This window comes from Halictus rubicundus, chromosome 6 (genome assembly GCF_050948215.1).
Source record: "Halictus rubicundus isolate RS-2024b chromosome 6, iyHalRubi1_principal, whole genome shotgun sequence".
In the NCBI taxonomy this organism is placed as follows: domain Eukaryota; kingdom Metazoa; phylum Arthropoda; class Insecta; order Hymenoptera; family Halictidae; genus Halictus; species Halictus rubicundus.
Window position 1 is genome coordinate 127,814 of NC_135154.1, and position 14,616 is coordinate 142,429.

Sequence of the window (14,616 nt, forward strand, 5' to 3'; positions counted from 1 at the left end):
GTTACCCTCTGTAGCGACGTCGTCGCTACCACGTTCTGGGGAATTTCGCATCCCTTTTCCATAAAAGCGATTGTCAGAATTTTTTACCTGGGCCCAGTACGTGCCTGCTCATAATGAGTCCCCCCGACTCATCTGTGAGCCAGACTTTTTCCGGGCCGATATCGTCCCGCCAGCGAGTGTCCTTGGTCCGTGACGAGCCCAGCTACCTCAGGTACTTGTACATACCTGATAGCTGGCCTCGCACGACCAAGGGACTTTTTTCGTCGCACATTTTCGTGCGTTCATCCCCTTTTTCCGCGGGGCACTCTGTCCTTTCTTAAGGACCCAATAAATAGACCTCCGAAGGCGTCGGAGGCATTCATTACTTCGCATAACGCTGACGAGAGTAGTCGTTTCGGTCTCCGTCGTCTTTTCTACGATCCGTGATCACCGATGTACGTTTTTTCCATACGTCCGTGTAAATAACTCTGTAAATAGTCTTTGTAAATAATATCTTTGCGGAATAAACTTCGCATTAAACAACAGAGTGTGGTGAGGTTTCCGTGGTTATTTCATTATCGTACCTACCACCTCACCCCCATCTCTAGCCTTCTCATCTCTTCCACCCCTGCTTGGCTCCATCCGTTTCTCTTTAAGTATTTCTCCCTTTCTTTCCCGCTTTCGCCCTGTACCTTCCCTGATTCCTTTTCCTTCAGACATTCCTTGACTAACTTCCTCCCTGCGCTGTTTCTTACTCCTTCCGTGTATTTCCATGCCCTAATACCTGCCTTTACTCTAAGCCTCGCCCTTTTTGTTTCTTCCAGTACCAAATATCCTGGAGTACGCACGTCCAAACCAAGTGTCCACTTTTATGTATTTCAGCTGAATCCTTTCTACTTCTGTTCTCTCCTTGAAGCCCCATAGCTCTACCCCCGTATAAGAAGTACCCCCAGTACCAACGTGTCAAAGAGAAACATTCTCATTTGAAAATCACTTTTAAATTTCCTTTCGCCGATTCCCCATACTTGATTTAGGACCACGTTCACTCTCTTTATCCTTTCCTTTACGTGACCTGCTATCTTTCCGTTGCTTTCAAACTTTATTCCTAAATAACAGAATTCCTTGACTTCCTCCACCGTTTCCCTCTTCCAGTTCCATGCAGCTTTCTTCTTTTTTTCTCTCCCTCTCTTAAAAATGATTATTTTAGTCTTCTCCGTATTTAGCGTCAATTCCTTTTTGTCCAAGTACCTTTCCAGCCTCTTCATCATGCATTTCACTTCTTCCTCTTTACTTGCTACCGCCACCACATCGTCTGCATAGGCTAGGGACCAGAATCTTTCTTCACCGACTCTTATTCCTCCCACCAGTCCTTTCCTAAATTCTTCCTCCATGTCGGCTATATATAGTGTGAACAGGGTCCGACTGAGCGGGCAACCCTGCCCGAGTCCCTCTCCCGTCCAGAATTCCCCTGATTCCCCCTTACCTGTCCTCACAACGTTCACCGTTTCCTCATACACCTCCTTTACTCTTTCAGTTAACCCCTTTCTTACTCCACACTTCTCCATCACTTCCCACATCTTTCTCCTTTTTACCGTGTCGAATGCCGTTCTTAGGTCCACGAACATGGCGTAAACCTTACCTTCCCTCGTTTTAAGCTCCCTCTCCACCACATGTTGCACAATGTATGCGTTATCTATTGTCCCTCTGTGTCTCCGAAATCTGGCTTGCGTATCTGGTAAAATTCCTTTGTCCTCTATGTCCTTTTTCAATCTTTCATTGAGCAGTGAAACATATATCTTATAAGCCGTGCATAGTAAACTTATCCCTATGTAGTTTCCAGGATTGTTCTCGTCTCCCTTTTTGTACAGGGGGGGTTATTACCGCCTTCTTCCAGTCCTCTGGGAAGCCTTCCCCTGCCCATGCTTTCCTAATTACCTCTTTTAATTTCATCCTTGTACCTCCCTCACTATACCCACATGCCTCGTTCGGGATGCTGTCTTCTCCCGGGGCTTTTTTTCTTTTTCAGTTTTCCTATTTGTTTCTCCAGCTCCTCCTCTGACAAGCTCTCTTCATCTTCTACCGCTGGTACCTGCTCTCTCTTGTCCCCTGTTAGTCTTTCATCTGCTCCCCCCAATAGTTCTTTGAAATGTTTTCTCCATACTTCTATTTGTATCTTGTTTTCGTTACTCGCTTTTCTTTTCCTTTCTTTATTGATGTATTTCCAATAAATACATCATTGCCTCTATTCTCGTATTGCCTCTCTTCTTTTGCCTTCCTAATTTTTTCTTTCTCTTCCTGCTTTCTCATTGCTTCCTTGCTTTCGCAAAATTTTTTGAAGTCCGCTTTTTCTTTCAGGTAAACTTCCTTATCCACTGTACCCTCTTTTCACCTTCTGTAGCATCTACTCACTTTCCTTTTCTCTCTAGTACAATGTCTGTCCCACCAATATTTGCATCCTATCTTCCATTTCTTCCCTCTTACTCTTCTTGATTCCATCGACTCCTTCACCACTGTCTTCAGCTCTTCCCAGTCCGCTGTTGTCCTTTCATTCTGTGTATATATCTTTTAGCCTGTTCTTTCTTTATATCTCTCTATCGCTCCTATATCCCAGTTTATTACCTCTTTTCCACTTGTTCCTCCTCTCGAAATTGTTTTGTGAAGGGTATTCTTCCTCTCCACTTTGGTGTTAGGGCGTTTTTCCGTGAGCATTTAATTGAAAATGAAACTTCTAATGTCGCTAAAAAATTGTATGATATTGACAATCAATTGGCACTGATTTTCGGTGGAACATATATTCGCCATCAAAAGAGTTCGAACAATGCATATCAGCGAAAATCATATTCAGGTCAAAAAAAGGTACATTTATGTAAACCTTTTAACCTTTTAACAAATGGATATATCATTGACAGGTTCGGACCTTTTTATGCCAACCAGAATGATGCTGAAATCATGCAGATCGTACTTCGGGATCCCAATGGCTTGAAATCTCTTATGAAAAAGGGAGACCTTTGTATTGTAGTTCGCGATTTTCGTGATGTTAAATCACACTGAGAAGAGTCTGGGTTTTATGTTTCCATGCCTGCATTAAAAGGCAATCGTTCTAAACTAACTACTGTGGGGTGTAAATAAATGTATATAGTGTATATTGTATAGGTTTAGGTTTAGGTTTAAGTACCATGCGGCCCGACCGTTTGGGACACAGATGGTTTGCAGGCGAGCGGCGATGACCTGCAAAACCGTGTCCCAAACCTTCGGGAAAAACCGTCACCGCTACCCCCCAGGTACATCGCGGGGGAAAAAGGGCAGAGCGGTTTTAGAAGTCGAGGAGAACAGAGTAGTCTTGCGAGTCGAAGGGAGCAGATCGAGACAACCAGCGTAGTATCGAGTAGTCGCGTAGAACACAGTTTTAGTTTATCATCGTGTGTTTTAAATAAACTATATCTTTCCCCGATCCTCGACTCACACACTGACTTGACATTCACCCAAACCTTCCAAATCCCATACTACTGAAGAGTCCAATTCATCTCGTAAAGTTACCAAAGTTCGCTGGGTCGTCGAGGCTATACATGGCATATTAGGGAAAAATACCGGCTTTTACACAACAAGCTCGACAACAAACTTCTTCCTACAGTCAAATCATATTTCAGGATTGCATGCTTCTTAAAATTCGGCAAAAGACTAAATTCTGATGTCACACTTTTCGATGGCATAACTGACAGGATATTGAGTGAAGATAAAGTAATAAATAGTTTAGCACAACAAGTGGAAGCGCAACACTGGAACCGTAAAAAAAAACGCCGTTTAAAAACATATCTTTCACCGATATTTTTGATTTTCCGGAAACGACAGAAGACGATTTAAAGATACTTTTCACGGGATCATACCAATTATCTCAAGCTGTTTCGTATTTGGCCGAAATAATGGATGAACACGATAATAAAATTAATGTCCGTTATTTAATAGAAAATAATAATATTGTAAAATTCGAAGTAAAATCGCGACATATCAACCGCAAAACGTACAAATGCTACATAGATTCTATACCAAACTCAACTGGTCATTCCGGTATAAAACGTTATTGTTGTGAATGTGCCAATGGTAATCGCACTGTTGGATGTTGCTCACATGTAGCTGCTATCATTTATTATTTATTTTATGCTTGATACGACACAGACATAGTTCGGCCAGAAGAGATGCTCACTAGAATTTTCAATAAAGACCAAATAACACTGACAATTGACGAAGATAGCGACGAAGACTGAAAACGCCATACATGATTCCACTGCATACCAATCCACCTATAATTATTACAGATTATTCCTAATAATACTTCATGTATATATTTTCTGTCACAAAAATAATCAATCCCTTATTCCATGTAAAAAAATGTTAAGTAGATAAGTAATACAGCCCGTAGATGACTAAAGGCCGAAAGTACTCCCAAAATATTTTTCCGGAAAATTATTAAAAAATAGTTTAAACATAGTTAAAAAATGTTTTTACAATAGCGTAACAACAATCATACGGTTAGAAATCGACAAAACATCTGATTAAAGAAAAAAAAATTGGCCCGGGGCGGGATTCGAACATGGTCCAAAAAGTCTTTAGCGGTGCCGCAGTCGGAGACCATAGCTACTGCACCAACCGGCGCCGTTGAAAATACCTTCGAAATATTGGGATATATCCTGTGTAGTATAATTGTAGTTTTTTGTTTTACGCAATTTTTAAAGTCTGGACGATGTTTCTCTGAACTTAGAGATGTTTAATATTACATAATATATTTTTACGATAATTATAACTTAGTTTTTCACGGAAAAAACGCCGAAAAAAGTGGTTTTTATTTTTTCCTACTATGACGCACCAATCGCAGGAATTTGAAAAAGATTGAGCATAATACTTAGGACAATATCTTATTGCTAAATTAATTCTGTTGTTGTCATTCTTAGATTTCCATATGAAATCTGTATTTTTTCGATTTTTTTCGTGTTTTTCGATTTTTACAGCCAGAGTTTGCAACGGAAAAATCTGAAAACGGCTTAAAGTATGTGGTTTGGTGTCCGAAATATGTCAGATTTTTTTCAGAATTTTAAATTGTCATTAAATGGGGAAAATGGGTCAAAAACTGGATTTTTGTTTTTCCTCTATAACTACCCTTACAGATGAGCTATAGGGCTAAAACTTGGCTAAAAGGTATCTTTTTTGGTAGGCTATCGAATGGCGCAAATTGGAATAAAATCCCTTCCAGGGCCGATTTGGCCCCCAAAACCGGCTATAGCCTTTAGGCAAATGAATGTTGGTACACTTACTCCCCGCATCCTATCTGGGGTCATTGATGCTCCAGAGACGGAACGGCGGACGGGAGGAAGATCAGGGCAGTTTTTGTCTACGGTTCTTGCAAGTCGAGACCGATATTAGCAGACGCCTTGATGGAAGTGTACCGTGAGTGGTACGATGCATGACTCGAATGAGAGAGCGAGTGTACGTTCGGTTATGGACATTCTTTATAATTTCGAATAATTTCGAATAGTTTCAACTTCGATTTGGGTTGTTCGACTCCGCGTATGCACACAATGGCCACTTTGACGGAAGTAGGGCAAAGACGAATTTTGATAGTTAACGGGAGATAGTCTCGAGTGATGATGCGGAGCTAAGTCTGGAATTGCCATATCGTGTCTTTTCAATATAACCTACGTTACAGTGGTACTCGTGGCATTCGACCCCGAAATTTTGTTGGAATCGACAACTTCAAAGGAAGGGGAAGGAGGACACCTGATACCCAGGATAAGAAGATACCTACTGTTAAACTGTTCTTTTAATGTTCTGTTAATGTTATTCTGCTTGGTGGGCCGCTAATTTCCCCAGGTTTTTAAACCGTGGTTTTCCCTGGGGCAAGAAGGGCTTTCTTCTGACGTCCTTTTTGGGCAAATGCCAAATTAGTCGTGGTGCTGACGGGTCCACGGTTTTCGTTTCTTTGTGTTTATTCCCGCGGTACCATTGACCTTGTTGATTGAGAGAGTTTGTCCATTATTGTATTCACCTGTTGTCGAGGAGGAGGGGGGAAGTGTTACGAGCATTGATATGTTTCGATATCGAGACATTGCGCCGAATGGTCTTCGTTGCCGCGTCGTCTTAGTGACGACGATACAACGGAGACATGACAGAGTCGGTTGACGAACGTCACTGAGGGAAGTCGCAAAGCTAAGTACTCCATCTCTATTTAATAAAGGTCTCTTTGGTATTTCACTCGTTTTATTCTTTAAAGATGCCCCGAACCCGTAACAATATATACAATGTGGCACGGTTGTGTCACTTTCCGACCTGCAGGTAGTCAGGAAATCTGACGCGTCTACCTGAGCACGTGTGGACGGGTACCTGCGCGGGGGTCGGCTCGGTCGTTGGTTGCGAGTCTTTGTATCGTACGGTCTCGTCACCGTTTACCGTGTACGCGGGTTTAAGGCGGTCGATGGTTACTGTTGGATTTCTCCTTTTATTTTATTTTAATATATATTTTATTTAATTCTTTTTCAACAGACCGGCTTACACACGCGTACATTCAATGCGGTACTTTCTCTCACTCTCTCACTCACTCCGATCACTCATACCACACGTTCTTCCTTACATCCATCGGTTCACATTCATACCAACTTATACAAAAATTATTTCCAACAGTTACCGTCGTGTCTTTTCCGCGCACGCGAATCTTGAAATTCTTCCCCTTACGTGAAATAACTGGGAAAGGTCCTTCGTACGCGTTTTGCAAAGAGGTCCGCGTTGCGTCAGTACGTAGGTACACGTGGGAGGCGGTCGCTAGGTCTTTGTAGACAAACACTTTGTTGCCACCATGACGCGATCCCAGCACCGGGCGAACGTCGCGGAAGTGTTCGCGTAACTGCCTCACCATGCTCGCGGGGTCCTCGTTACTCGCTGTGTTAGAGAAAAATTCGGCAGGTAGCCGAACGCTCTCGCCATAGACAAGCTCTGTCGTTGATGCCAGCAGGTTGTCCCGATAGGCTGCCCTAATACCTAAAAGTACTACGGGCAACGCATCGGTCCAACGTTGCGTGCCGTGGCACTTTATAGCAGCTTTGAGCTGTCTATGGAAGCGCTCGACCATGCCGTTTGCCGCCGGATGATAGGCTGCAGTTCGAATTTGCTTCGCGCCTAATAAATTGCTCAGGTGTTTGAACAATTGCGATTCGAACTGCCTACCCTGGTCCGTTGTGATCCGGATGGGGGTACCGAATCTAGCCACCCATCCGGCGACAAACTCTTTCGCTACCGTTTCTGCCTCGATATTGACGATCGGAAAGGCTTCGGGCCAACGCGTGAAGCGATCGACGCATGTGAGGCAGTATCTTTTACCGTCTGATACCGGTAGCGGGCCCACCAAATCGAGATGGATGTGCTCGAATCCGGCGGACGGCGCTTTGAATTCCGATATCGGGCTGAAGACGTGTCTACTCGTTTTAGCGCGCTGACATTCGTTACAACTGCGAGCCCAAGCGCGACAGTCGCGTTCTATCGACGGCCAAACAAATCTCTGTTTGCAGAGTTTCGGGGCAGTTATGAACAGTTGAGAACGCGTGTCGGCGAAACGGTGCTGTCAAGAATGGGCGCGCGACATTCGTTGACAATAGACTTCGACGTCGCTGTCAATTAATCTGACGCGCTTGAGCGTTAATGAGGTTGAAGGAACAGGGTTATATAAGGCGGGTACCTTAGAATAAGTGTTCAAATCAGGTGTACGTGACTGAGTCGTTTATTTATAAATAGAGTGATGTCGCGAGAGTGTCCGGGGTGGTTCAGCTAAAACCGGCGATTCACTTCGACTCGCGGCTGAACTGTTATTGCTACTTAGCAACGACCGGACTAGACTCTAAGTGACTCGGCGGATAAGCGGCTGTGTCTACTTCGTGACTCCCTCCTCGTCGGTAGTCTCTGCCTTATATTATCGAAAATGCTGGTCGACTGATTGGTGGAAGTCCGTCGAGGGAACGGCTCGATCTCTTCCTCCGTGGGAATCGGCCAATCAACGCGTGTCATCGGGAAAGCGTTAGCCGATAAATCCGTTGCCGAGGGCCCCGGACCGCCGGGCGCGGCCCTGCCGCGCGAGAGCTAGTCATAGGTCCGAGCGTCGCGCGGGAGCAGGGAAAACTAGGATAGTGGGGGACGCCTCGCTTGGCGAGTCTTCGCGAAGTAGGTCACTGTGTTGCCGAAATCAGTACGGGGTAGCCGTTTTACGAGTGCGTAAATATCACAGTACTTTTGGAAAACGTAGTTGCTGCCGAGGCTTACCACATTAGAAGGCTGCCGAACACGAGGACAGCGAAGCCAACTTAGACCACGTTGCCTAGTGGTAAGTGCCGACCAGGCTTCCGCACCATACTTATTTTCGCGTTGGCTCGGTTAGCGTTTTGGTGAATCGGTCGCACTTCGCGTCGCGAAAAGACGTAACCTCGCTCGCCGTGAATCGCGATCAAAAAAGAATCGCGAAGGGGGTGAGGCCGTCGGTCGGTCAACGGGCGGGGTGCCCGCTCCGTTGCCGATTTTTGGTGAATGTGGCCAATCTGGGGATGCCCCACGGTGGGACGACGTGACGGATGCCGTATCGCCGTTTCCGGCTACTTCCAACGGCCACAGTCATTAGAATTTGCTGCCGCGTATTTCATCGGAACCCGGTCGCTTCTCGACCGGCTAATTGTCGAGAGAGGCTGCCGTACATCGCGCCCGCGATCGAGTTCGACGCGTAGAAAAGCATATCCGGGTGCAAAAAGCGCGAGCGACCGTCTACCTGTCGTACAAGCTTGTAAAATCGCGCGGGCTTCGTTTACACCGCTGCCGGGCGATCCCGGCAGCCCCTTGTAAAAACCGGAACAAATAAATGTTAACTCGAAGCCCACCCTCGTTTACGCATCGTTGTGAGAAACCTTTCCGCCGCGGGAAACGTCCCGTATTCCCTCCGCGTAGAATCCTGGCCCAGGCTGCCGCTATTCAGGACCTCGCGGTTCTCGTAGGTTCGGTACTATAATTCGCGTCTCGCGTTCGTTACGAATTGTTTGTGTGACACTTCCGAGTGTCTGGCGCCCGTTTCGGAGAATCGAGCCTATGAGATACCGTTTGTCACAGGTGGACCACGTATCGCGCGGCCCGGCCTCACGGCCTGTAAAAACCCGCCGTTGCCCAGGTTTTCTCCCGTCGGACGGGCCCGAAAATCAGGACAACGTGACAAAATACATTTGTAAATTTAATTCAATTTTCCCTCTCATCGTTTATTCCGATTTTTCTCGATATTTACTTTCAGAACAAGGTTACGTCCGTTCTTATTGCGACGTACTTGCCCTCTATAACGAAGGCCGATCGAAGCCAAAGTTTGGTTCCACTTCCGCATGGAATTTTACCTGGAGACTTTGCATGGATTTTGCAATCCATCTGTTTCCGCATTTGACTAGGAATTCGTCGACAAATTTTGGTGACCAAATCATACCAAATGAGGACCAAATTCTGCTTCAAGCAGGGTTTGGTACCAAATACGTAAGTCTTTTGCTCGCAATGTGTGGAGCACACATTTCACTAAATTTGGTTGAGAGGGCATTTGGCTAACTGGGTATAAACACTGTTTTAATCCATCAATATACCTAAAATGTTAAAAAAAAAAGGAAAAATGTAATTTTCTAACAAAACAACATCTATGGACTTGTTTTATATTATAAAATAATTTTGGCCAGCTTTTTGGTCAAAATACCCCACCGTGCGTCGTGAGCTATTGATTCTGAGGCGTAAGGAATAGAATTCTAGATAAGAATATTGTGTTCCACAATGTTTAATATCGGCATATACGAAAACAGTACAAAGAAGGTTTTAGGCATATTTTCCTGCAGTTTTTTCCTTTCTAATATAAAGACAAACTGTTTAATTTTGTGAGAAATTGCTCGTCTAGTTGGCGAAACTCGAAAGCACATTGATTTCGTTCAGTTTTCAAATCTATTTCATGATATAATAGCGATGCTAGACATAACGTAGTCCGAAGTCTTCCGTAAGCTTCAACTTTTGTAAAACAATCTTTAGCTTTAGAAAGTGCTTTAATGGCCCTTAAAATAACTTCTTTCCGCGCGTTGCCGCGTACAGGAGCTGTAGCAACTAAACATTTTGCATATAAAACGAACGCTCTGCCCTGATCATAATATCCAGCATGAGCCAAGATTTGAGTAATAACTTCTTCCACCAAGTTTAAAGCTAACGTTGGCATGCCCATAATCAGCTATTCAGAAATATAAAATAATATATAATAATATACTGAATAAATTAAAAATATACACTAGTTTATTTACCTGAGTATTCGAAAGGTGCATTTTAACTAGAGCTTGGTAATAAGATAAATGATTTTGTACAGCCAATTCTAATGCGGTATTGAGAGGCACTATGGAATTAACTCTAGCCATTCCATTTTCTGGTGAACCCGACACATACATTATTTGACTCAATAAAAGCATGGCTCTTATTTTATCTTGCGGTGTTATTTGTTCGCATTTTTCAATACTGTTAATACATTCCACGCCTTTCGGATAATCTCCCTTTCCTAAGCAAACTTCTGCTAACCTAAGAAAAAAATTGATAAATTTAAAACAATATTTAACAAATGGAATTTCATTTTCATCATACCTAAATTTACTTTCCAAAGGATCTAAACTTGAAATATTCGATGCTATTGTTGCAGATTCACTCCATTTTTCGTGTCTTATTAATTGGGTAAATATGTAAAGTTGCTCACTCAGCATCCATATCTGTGAATGTTAGAGTACCACATGAAACACACATTTATTATAAATACAACAGCGATTTGCAAATGATACCTTATTGCAGGGCTCATTAGGAAATCTTTCCTTGGCGTGAGCAAGCACAATGTCAACCAAGGAATATTCACCAAACTCGACTAAAATATTTGCAACATTAACAACAGCCTGACAAGTGGATGGACCATTGAACATGTGCTGTTTTTTATCCCCTGTATTGTGTAAAAGGAGTAACTGTGCAGAAACTGACGACATTTCAGTTTTACCATAATATGCCCATAATGCAGATTTTTCGGCATACGTCATTGACATCAAATCAGTCATGGAATGCTGACAATTTAAAACGTCAGATTTCATCAGAGTCTAGAATAAAATAAAAAGCTATATTTGATATCTTTATTAAGTGTCTATAAAATTTTGCTTTAAATGTATAAGTATTAGTAGTGTACAAGAATATTATTTGGGATCGGGACGGGTTCTCGAAAAAATTCGGGATTCCCGAGCACATTCGGATTCTCGAATGTATCAGGATCTCGAGAATCCCGAAATTTTCGAGAAACCGACTCGTCTTGACGTTAGGTTCTCGCACGTCTCTAATAAATCTATACCTCGAACACTTGCGACGGACTTTTAGCTTCCAAAGCAGAATTATGGGCATATGCAATGAGACCCAAACCAGTGGTATGAGTGATTCCTAACATACTCGCTTTGCCAACTGATCTTTCTATAAGTAAACCTCTGTATAACACAGATAATAATATATGTCACATATTAGCACAATGACAGTATTATTATAATACTGTAATGTGAACATTAACATGATTCCAGTTACAATAATATTAACACATACTTTTGTTCAGTAGTAAGGTGATACATCCAAGCATGTGCCAACTGCAAGCATACATTATCTCCTGCTTCTTGAGCTATCATAATAGCTTCTTTTAATGCAACTTGTGCTACTTTCCTATAAAAGAAGATTGTTCACATACTATTCTTTACTATTCTTTAAAAATGCATACTTATGATTAAATTGAGCATGTAGAACTGCTAAATTTAGAGCTGCATATCTGAATATACGAGATCTATCTTCAGGTGCAGAACGGTTCTCTAGAGGTGCCAATCTATCGAAGCAATGGTAAAGACTGTCGATAGCTCCGCAGTATTCATTTACTCGTAAGCAGTTTAAATAACTTAAATAATGCTGAAACACATTAAGATAGACAGAAAAATGAATGTCCTTAGACTGAAAACATGAAAACTATATTTTTACCAAACAATACTCACAGCTTCAGCATAGTAAGGACTAGAATTTAATAGCTCTCGCACTAGGACTTGTAATTCTGCAGGAGACATTGCTTTATGCTCATCTGTCTGTAACGCGTGTGCTTGTTGTGCAACAAGTAATTCAGCTTGTCTTCCACCCCAAGTTGTTTTTGTTCTGTTAATAATATAAAATAGTGCAATATTAAAACTATAGTAAGAAAGAAATACACTCAGAAAAAAATATTAGAAAATCTTACTCATTTGCGTACAAGTCATCTACTTTAGAACCCGTAGATATGTCAGAAATTTCTGAGGTATTTGCTTTTTTATCTAAATACTTCTTTAAAGCTTCATAAAGCGATACAACTTGATCGAAAGGTAATTTCTCGAAAAATATAATAACTCTTCTTATGTACAATCCAAGAACAGAATTTTTATTTAAAGCAGGTAAAGAAAGAGAATGGTCCAGAGTTGATTTCATCAGACGTCCTACGCTGTCAAATAAATCTAATAATCCTTCGATTCCCTCTCCTTTTAAAACATTTAACTGCACTTCTAATCGATGTGCAAATCGATGTAAAACATATTCAGGAGAATATAACACATTTAAAAGTGCATTAAGATCCATGTCTGGCGACTAAAAAAGAATGGTAAAAAATATCCTACATTTAATATAATAAAATATACAATTCAATTATTGAACTTTTTTAAATCTTAGTAACATAATGTATAAGGAAAAAAATAAGGTATTATTTTATAATATATTCATTCCTTGTTGAGATGATTGAAAGTACTTACTTGAATCAATTTTAATGCTGCCAAACAAAAGTCACGTCTTTCAACAATTGCTACAAAAAAATGAAACAATTCATTATAATAAAATTCTTGTAATTATGTTATTTAGTATACTATATTATTACAAAAATAACATGTATGTTTATAATGAATTCTAAAATCTATAGTAAACATATTTATGGTATTACCTTTAGTTGTTTCATTGCAGTATTCCTTAATTAAAATAACAGTTGCTATTTTATATGGGGTTAAAGTTTCTTTCTGAATCCTTTTAATATTCCCATCAATATTCAAAAAATCTGTAGACATTTTAGACAAAGACTTACGATTAGTACAGACGTTGCATCTTATGGGCTTTTTTGTCTAGGCCTCGGGGGGCTCAGAGAGCACTGATATTGTAGGGAATTTGTCCCGCGCATGCGCCGCTCCCCTAGGCCGTCCCTAGGGGAATCGCCGACACGCCGTTGGTAACACTATTCCTCACGTCGAGGAAGAAGGCGACAAGTGGGAGAACGCTCCCCCCACTTGCACACACTTCGTTCACGGTCTTCAACAAGTCTAGACGTCCATTTGCCATAGCAGAGAGGATAGGAGAGTGCTCACGCCCGGGGTTTCGGCGTTCCCACTTTCGTGACATCGCCGCTTTAGCATGGCACAGAACCGTGTCGTCTTTCCTGGAACAGAACCGTGTCGTCTTTTAGCATGACACAGAACCGTGTCGTCTTTCCTGGAACAGAACCGTGTCGTCTTTTAGCATGACACAGAACCGTGTCGTCTTTCCTGGAACATAACCGTGTCGTCTTTTAGCATAAAACCGGACGCACATTATTTTTTTAACCAGGATTAGAACGTACAGCTTAATTGTTGTATATGAAATATGTAACTAACATGTAAATCTTGGGTACAAAATCTCTAATTAATATAAATTAAGAATAATATTAATTGTAATGATACGTATTTTATTTCTTTCCAATTTTGTAGTTGCAAACTCTAGTTGTAAAAAATGGAAAACCCGGAAAAAATCGAACAAATACAGATTTCATATCGAAGTTTAAAAGCAACCACCCTGAAAATTAATTTAATAATGAGCTATTGTCATCAACACTATCTTAAATTTTTTCATATATTTAGCTACTGTTATTATTAATTGAAAAAAATTTTTTTTCATGAATAAATATTTTTTCCACCTCAGCACCATAAGATTTTTACTAGATTACTTTAAAAACATATTAGAACTATTTTTAAATAATTTTAGTCGAAAACATTCTAGTTTACTCTTTATTTCACCGTTCTACTAATTTTTTATGGGCTGCATTGTAGCTCTGTTTAACACTCATTTACAACTCGATACCATAGTACCATCCATATTCAAGGAAGAACAATTTTTTGCGACGATCATTGAAAAAACAAAATAGTTTCCACAATTGCAGTACTTTAGTGCGTTTGTGACTTAGCGCCCAGAACACCTACCTGTGTTCTGTGTCACATCTGGAGTTTTATGGTACGCTAACAATCGCTATTGAATCGCAAGCCAGACCGTACAAGCGAATGCATCCACAACTTCCAGAGACCTGCCTCCAAACCTAATTAAAGGAAGGCTAAACATGCAGTGTGCACGAAACTCCTCAAAAGAGGTGGATTCCAGTCGCTCGTGTCATAAACTGCATTCGATACTTCATCGACAGGGTGATCTTACATATTGCCGTAACAGTTCCTGAACACATTATCATTCATCTGAAACTGCTTTGTACGGTATTACACACGCCACATAATTTTTATTTTCTAATTT

General features: G+C 41.4%; 1 protein-coding gene across 3 annotated transcripts; it reads right to left on the minus strand.

Annotated features, from left to right (window-relative positions):
* Window positions 1–9,783: 9,783 nt before the first annotated feature.
* Ida (anaphase promoting complex subunit 5 ida) lies at window positions 9,784–13,213 on the minus strand. Of its 3 annotated transcripts, none has more exons than XM_076789373.1 (11): window positions 13,016–13,213; window positions 12,831–12,880; window positions 12,290–12,669; window positions 12,054–12,207; window positions 11,789–11,970; window positions 11,620–11,733; window positions 11,378–11,507; window positions 10,830–11,132; window positions 10,639–10,760; window positions 10,308–10,575; window positions 9,784–10,237 (listed from the first exon to the last, which is right to left on the minus strand). In XM_076789373.1, exons 1-11 carry the CDS (start codon window positions 13,134–13,136, stop codon window positions 9,869–9,871), a joined length of 2,193 nt encoding a protein of 730 aa, XP_076645488.1. In that variant the 5' UTR covers window positions 13,137–13,213; the 3' UTR covers window positions 9,784–9,868. The 3 variants fall into 3 exon arrangements, with proteins under 3 accessions (XP_076645488.1, XP_076645489.1, XP_076645490.1); XM_076789374.1 differs by having other exon boundaries at window positions 12,290–12,526; window positions 13,016–13,099; XM_076789375.1 differs by having other exon boundaries at window positions 12,290–12,521; window positions 13,016–13,065.
* Between the last annotated feature and the right edge of the window lie 1,403 nt (window positions 13,214–14,616).